This window comes from Sus scrofa, chromosome 8, assembly GCF_000003025.6.
Source record: "Sus scrofa isolate TJ Tabasco breed Duroc chromosome 8, Sscrofa11.1, whole genome shotgun sequence".
In the NCBI taxonomy this organism is placed as follows: Eukaryota; Metazoa; Chordata; class Mammalia; order Artiodactyla; family Suidae; genus Sus; species Sus scrofa.
Genome location: NC_010450.4, coordinates 66867858 through 66874726, shown reverse-complemented (window position 1 = coordinate 66874726; position 6869 = coordinate 66867858). Strand labels below are relative to the sequence as shown.

Sequence of the window (6869 nt, the reverse complement as noted above, 5' to 3'; positions counted from 1 at the left end):
CATGTTGTCACAGTCGTGGCTCAGGTTCCATCTCTGATCTGAGAAATTCTCCATGCTGTGGGTACAGCCAAAACAGGCTAATTTTAAAATGAGGGAAAATTCGAAATATTTGGTGAAGAATCTATCTCCGCAGAAGCATTGAGATACCCTCTTTGGGCCTTCACTAAATAGTGAGAAACAATTCCCCAGAGAGCTCCTGCTTTCCCTCACATCCTGTAAGTAGGGGCACTGGCTGCCTTTGTTTTGGACCATTTTTTCAAGGATTTCTTGTTTTTTTTGAAGCAAACACCCTAGAAAGACAGAGATAGTATCTCCCTTCAGAACAAAGGGCAGGCTTGTTTTCTGACAAGTTGTAATAAAGATCATGTCTCATTGTAGGGTGAAAATTAGGTAAGCTAACTTGTAAAAATTTGAGTTCCCTAAATTTAGAGTTCTTCCTCCTAATAGAACCCATGTGTATGCATACTATCATCTTGCCCCCTTATGTAGCCTTGTAAAGCGTGGGGAAACCACTGCAAAAGCTGATACTCCACAGTGGCTGCTCTGGGCAATAGAGTCTTCTGTGTGTTCAGGAGTCACGGTTTTCCGCTGATTCCCTTGAAACTGTGGCAGGATATCTTGTTACCTTGTAAATAGGATAAAGTCACAGACCCATCAAAGCTTCTGAAATAGATGTCCTCGGACATTTTACAGTATGTCAGAGTCCATTTATTGGAAATACATTAATCAAGCCAAGTTTGCAGATTTTGTTTGGGGCTATTGACTTAGGGAAAGAAGGAAATAAGGAAGGAGATGAATACCAAGGTCACCATCAGAAATGAGGTCAAGCTTTTTTCTGATGAATGATTCTGGAAAAAAAAAATAGAAAAGAAAGCAATGAGCAAGAAAGCAAAACATAGGAATGAAGGTACTGCCTGAATAGAATGTCAAAGCTCTTTTTCATTGACTAAAGTAAATTTACATTGGAGAATGATTATGGTCATAGAAATAATTTCCCCAAGTGTGTTGGAATATGATTGATATGATAGCATGCAATCAACAACTTGAGTAAAGGGGCTTCAAAAGAAATATGATTCAAGAAATTGCCAGTCTCTTGGCATCTTGAAACCAATATGGTGAGTATGACAATTTAACAAGATTTTGAAGTAGGAAAGCACTTTATTCCAGTCAAAAAAGTTATCAAAAAGTAGTTAATAGAGACTTTCAGGAGTTCTCTTTGTGGCTCAATAGTTAACGAATCCGACTAGGAACCATGAGGTTGAGGGTTCGATCTCTGGCCTCGCTCAGCAGGTTAAGGATCCAGCATTTCCGTGAGCTGTGGTGTAGGTCACAGACATGGCCTGGATCTGGCGTTGCTGTGGCTGTGGTGTAGGCTGGCCGCTACAGCTCCAATTAGACCCCTAGCCAGGTGCGGCCCTGGAAAAGGCAAAAAGACAAAAAAAAAAAAAAAAAAAAAAAAAGATTTAAAAAAAAGACTTTCAGTTTCATTCTTAATCATATTTTAGTCAGAACTTAAGGTTTTGGGGACCACATGCCCATTAGGTTTGATCATTTTATACATGGATATTAACAGAAAGAAGAAAGGAAAATTTCTAAAGTGAAGGATAGAAATCAATGAAAGAAGGAGAGGAATACACACAGGGGAATAAAATGGGCTATGAACTTACATTTGTGAAAAGGCATTCCTCTGTTATTTTATCTTCCTTTGTTGTAGCTTTTTCTCTTATTCCACCATCAAATTTCATGAATTGATTGTTCTTGCTTTTTTCATCACTTTTAGTTACTTTGCTTAATTTTGTGACATTATTCTCTTTCATCCAATATCCTAAATGAAAGGGCCTATAAATATAGAACTTTGGAAACTATTACTGAAGATACATAAGACTCCCAAATTTATTAAACCAAGAAAAGACATGTAATAAAGAAGCCCTATGTAGCTGTGTTTAGGTGGTATAATAATGGGCTTTACTAAAAATCACACCCCACCTGTTTTAAATCCTGAATTTTGGTAAAGGTAGGGTGTTTCACCTAATTGCCCCATCAAGATATAAATTGACTTTCTGTACTCAATAAACTTTGTTTTTATCTTTCAGACCCAGCAACTTAGAAGATATTAGAACTAGGCCAGTGAGAGACATAGAACACCTAGAATTTGGTGGACAAGAGGAAATTCTGAAAGGCAGTCGCAGAGGAAAGTGATTGGATTGTGTGCATCTGTAGAGGTTGTGATGCTACAGGAGGTCATGAGTAAGAAGTTACTCTGTTCTTGGTGGAGGTGCTGAGGAAATGCCACCTTGTGGTCAGAGAAAGACTAGAAAAGTGCCTAATTTGAAATTTCGCCATCATTTGCCATTTCTCCCTTTGCATGTAAATTTCTCAATTTTTTTTGTTTGTTTGTTCTAAGTAGTCAAGGACTTTTCAAACAACAGATGTTTTTGGTTCTTTGTTGCAAATCTCTGAACCCAGCACTGGCTATCTTAAATAAAAGTTTACCAGAGGGGAGAACTCAGAATTAAAGAATTTAAAAGGTAGCTCTGAATGATAGGCGATAGAAGAGCAAGTGCAGTCAGCTGGAATAGCCTGAACCACACAGAGTAGTTGGGCGAAAATATTGAAACTCGTCTTCACTGTGGGGTTCCTCAGTAAAGACAGACGATTCCAGGAGAGGAGGTCTGATTGTCAAACTTGGGTCATGTGGCTGTAACAAAGCATGGAAAACAGCAGCTGGTTCTTTGAGTTTCCAGAGCAGGAAATCAGGTTTTTGTAATCACTTTGCACCCTGACTACACATCATCGAAGAAAGAAATATCTCCAAAAGGAATTCAGAGAGCTACCTAGGTAGAACTTAGAAGATTCACATAATGTAATCATTCTTCAAATGCGGATGAAATTTTCTGAACTAACTGTCCTAATAAACTAAATAATCAGTAGCTTGATAATCTGTAAGTCATTACCATTTAATGCATTGTGGCAAATCAGAGTGCATAGGCTATAAATAGAATTCGTTTATTGGTTAAAGGGGTAACTAGCACATAAGAGGGTTTTAATGTAGATAATACAGATATCATTTATAATCTAGTAATCATAGCACATTTTTATATATTTGTTTGTTTTCTGGCTTTTCCATTAGAATGTGATTAAGAATCTTTTTTTTTTTTAATTTTAATCTCAATGCCTAGCACCACACTTGGAGGTGTGTGTCAGATACAGAAGTCAGTGCATCTCCCCAGATAGATGGGAAATGAATAAAAAGTTCTCTAAATTTTATTTTATGAGTTCTTTTCATATTAAACAATAATAATAATCATGTACTTAATTAACTTGAAACTTGATGTGCCCTGGAATCATACATCTATTTTTATGACTTTCTGGTTTTTGATCACATAAGAAATATAGCTCAGGAAGAGTTTGATTTGAACAAAATGTGGCTTCTCAAATCTATGAAGTCACTAAAACAGTATTTATATATTGCATTCACCATAGATTCTCTCTCTCTCTCTTTTTTTTTTTTTTTTTTTTTTGGCCACACTTGCAGCATGCAGAAGTTCCTGGGTGAGGGACTGAACCTGCACTGCAGGTGTAACTGGAGCCACAGCTGTGACAATGCTGGATCCTTAACCCACTGAGCCATGAGGGAACTCCAGTATTCTTATCCTTTTAACTCTGAAAGTAATTAGGTTTGATGTCCCTCCGCTCCCAAATTCCAACAAGGTTGAATCAGATACTAAAACCCTTGGAGACTTACAAGTTTTGACACAAGAAGGGCCTTCTTTCTTGGCAGTGAGGGTTATTCCACTTCAAGAACCCTGTATAAAATAAATTTTTTAAATTGTGTAAAAATCAGTGGTTTTCCAACAATCTTGAGATAGTCACTTATATTTTTTCCCCAAAGTACTTGATTGATAAATCTGAATCTGCATTTTGAAAACCAAATACCACTTTGCAAAACGTTACCAGGAAAGGAGAAAAAAAGAAATCTATGATCAAATATATTTGGTAAGTGTGGGTTAAAGACTATCGAAGCCTTTTTTTTTTTAAACTATGGGAGTTTTTCAGAGCCTTAAAGTCACTACCATGTATTATAAATTTCCTAGAGAAAGGTTATAGGATGTAGCATTTAAAAAACATATTTATAAAGGAATGCTTTCTTTTTTGACCTATCAATTACTTCTACTTGAAAATTTTGGGAAATATTTGTAGAAATAATTAGGAAGAGGCCTTGGGTATAACTCAGATATTTTTTTTAATATTTATTTTGATTATCACATACTCTCACCTTCTCTTGCTACAAGTTCCACACACTCTTCATGTTTTATAGTGTCTTCCTGGCCCTTTAGTGGTGTTTGTTGTCCATATTTAAGTTGACCAGTGATTTTCCACTGGTTATTCTGAAATAAAATGATAAATCGCTAGTGGGGGAGTAGTTTTTAGTAACAAGTTGAGAATTACCAAGATAGATAGAGTATTCTTTGCTCATGTTCTAATACAAATGTCATAAACCACAGAGCAAGAGTTTTAACAATTTGTAAGTATGATATAGAACTGTACCTTTCCAGGATCTAGTATAGTCTATAGGCTATACTGAGGAAATTATAGCTGAGAAAATTATGATTCTTATGGTAATTAACAATTGATCAATAGATGTCAATTACTAAGTGGATAGATTCAACCGTATTATTTTTTCTGTCTTTTTTTTGCTTTTTTCTAGGGCCGCTCCCACACATATGGAGGTTCCCAGGCTAGGGTCGAATCGGAGCTGTAGCCACTGGCCTACGCCAGAGCCACAGCGACGCGGGATCTGAGCCACATCTGTGACCTACACCACAGCTCACAGCAACGCTGGATCCTTAACCCCCTGAGCAAGGCCAGGGATTGAACCCGCAACCTCATGGTTCCTAGTCGGATGTGTTAACCACTGCACCACAACGGGAACTCCTCCCCAAGTTGTTATTTTTGAATGAATAAGCAAACACATGAATAGAAGACTGGTTAAAAAACTGAGATCAGAATTCCTGAGAATAGAGGTCAAAAAATTTTGATATAACTGACTGCTTATAGAGATTTAATGTTTCAGTACTTATATTGAGTCCCTTAAATTGAGAATTCAGAAGAATATTCTGGCTGTAATAGTATAATAGCAAGATCATTTTATTTAATATTATTGTTATAATAGAATTATTCATGTAACACAGCAATAAAATCATGTTGCATGGGCTGATGGAGTAGTTATTAATGTACTTAATAGAATATTCTTGAATTCATAAAACAAATCTGACAAATACCTGGCAAATTTTGCAGAGGTGACACTAATCCTTTTTACAGAAGCAATATCTGTAAACTCACACAATAAAAAATATTGTGCATTGATCACACTTTTCTTAGAACAAACTCTGTGACTTACCAGGTGTACATAGGTTGCCAAGATAAGTTTAGGAAATTCAAACTCTTCAAAAATTGTAAGTTTTGCTAATTGTAAAAACACGTGGAATTTTCCAAAGTCCTGAAATTGGGGAAGCTTATGAATACCAGGAGACCAAGAGCATATTGACTAGCAGGCCTCATTATACTCTTCACATAAGAAAAAAAAAATTAATATATTTAAAATAAAATACATATATTAAAAATATATAAATATATACACATATATATATGTATATATAAACATCTTTTAGGAAGATGATTTAGCAATACCTTACTAGGTTTTTCTAATCTAATCCAGATGTTTTCATTCACTTGGTAGTTTTTTATTAAAGCAGCAATGGCAGAGGCTTCATGAAAGTTTTGAATGGTGAGAAGATGAGAGCCATATTGTTGACACATGCCCTGGGAAGGAAAAAGAAGAAAAGTAGAAAAGTAGAAAAGTTAGTCCTGACTTTTTGTACAATTGTGCCCATCATCCATTAAAATAAAACAACTCCATCTTCAGTTTTTAATGTTCTAAGTAAGTGGTCTGAAAGACCCAAAGCATGATGGGAGAAGACAAAATTATAAGCAAAATCACAGGTACTTACTTCTGCCTGATCCCAACCCATTCTATCGTTAAAATAGGTAAAGCAACTGGATAAATAAAGGAATGAATCAGCAGGACACTTCGAACCACTCTGAGGAAAACTAGAAGCCCTCCTGAGGATCCATAATAGAAAAAACAAAAACAGTTTCATCTTTGATGCCTTCCTGAAAACCTATGGGGAAAAGGAGAGCATGTGGTCAGAGATAAAAAAAAAAATTAACTAAATGTTTAAGCATACTAACTTAACATAACTTTTCCAAGGATAAGGCATACTGCTTTATTTGCTGTTCAATTTTCTCTCCAAGGCAGTTGGAAAAGCTAGTCAGGCGCAACGTAAGGAAACAAAGGACAGCCTGAGTCCTCCAAGGTACTACACCATCCAAAAGGAGAATATTGGACTGATGTCTAGACAATATATAGAATGTTAAGTTCAAAAGGTGGAACTAAGGCAATGGAATGAAGTGGATCAACAAGGAATTGTTCTAGGCAAGTTGTGTGGACACAATTAATACAACTTCATCTTCTTCATTAGGCAGAGGAACATTTACTTCTACTTCTTTTATCTTCCCAAGCATCCACTCTACTGGCTACGTGGTACCTGGTGAATTGTGTCTGAATATCTTACCATTAATTATTTATATATGGTGTGAAACTGAAAGTATCTTTCCAACTAAAACTTACAATACTCTCCTTAACCTAACCTGTGCTTCATTCAACCAGCTGATTGCTTTTTCTCAGACTTAACTTCAGTTTACCCACTTTTTTGCCTTTGTGATGCTCTTAAACTACTGAAATATGCTTATGTTTATGTAAAAGAAATATAATGATAAAAAACTAGACATGGAATAAATAGACCTCA

At 35.9% G+C, this 6869-nt stretch overlaps 1 protein-coding gene across 1 annotated transcript; it reads right to left on the bottom strand.

The window, feature by feature from the left end:
* LOC110262014 (C-type lectin Cal-like) lies at window positions 231–6300 on the bottom strand. The gene is made up of 6 exons (XM_021100803.1): window positions 6012–6300; window positions 5692–5823; window positions 4277–4388; window positions 3746–3806; window positions 1668–1839; window positions 231–848 (listed from the first exon to the last, which is right to left on the bottom strand). The coding sequence occupies exons 1-6, from the start codon at window positions 6159–6161 to the stop codon at window positions 765–767; spliced, it is 711 nt and encodes a 236-aa protein (XP_020956462.1). The 5' UTR covers window positions 6162–6300; the 3' UTR covers window positions 231–764.

Excerpts from the sequence above, each read along its gene's own strand:
- LOC110262014 (XM_021100803.1), bottom strand. The coding sequence starts at position 6,161 with ATGAAACTGTTTTTGTTTTTTCTATTATGGATCCTCAGGAGGGCTTCT. Across the intron at positions 3,807-4,276 it reads GGAACTTGTAGCAAGAGAAG|GGTTCTTGAAGTGGAATAAC; the intron begins GTGAGAGTATGT and ends TATTTTATACAG. Across the intron at positions 1,840-3,745 it reads CCCTTCTTGTGTCAAAACTT|GCCCTTTCATTTAGGATATT; the intron begins GTAAGTCTCCAA and ends CTATATTTATAG.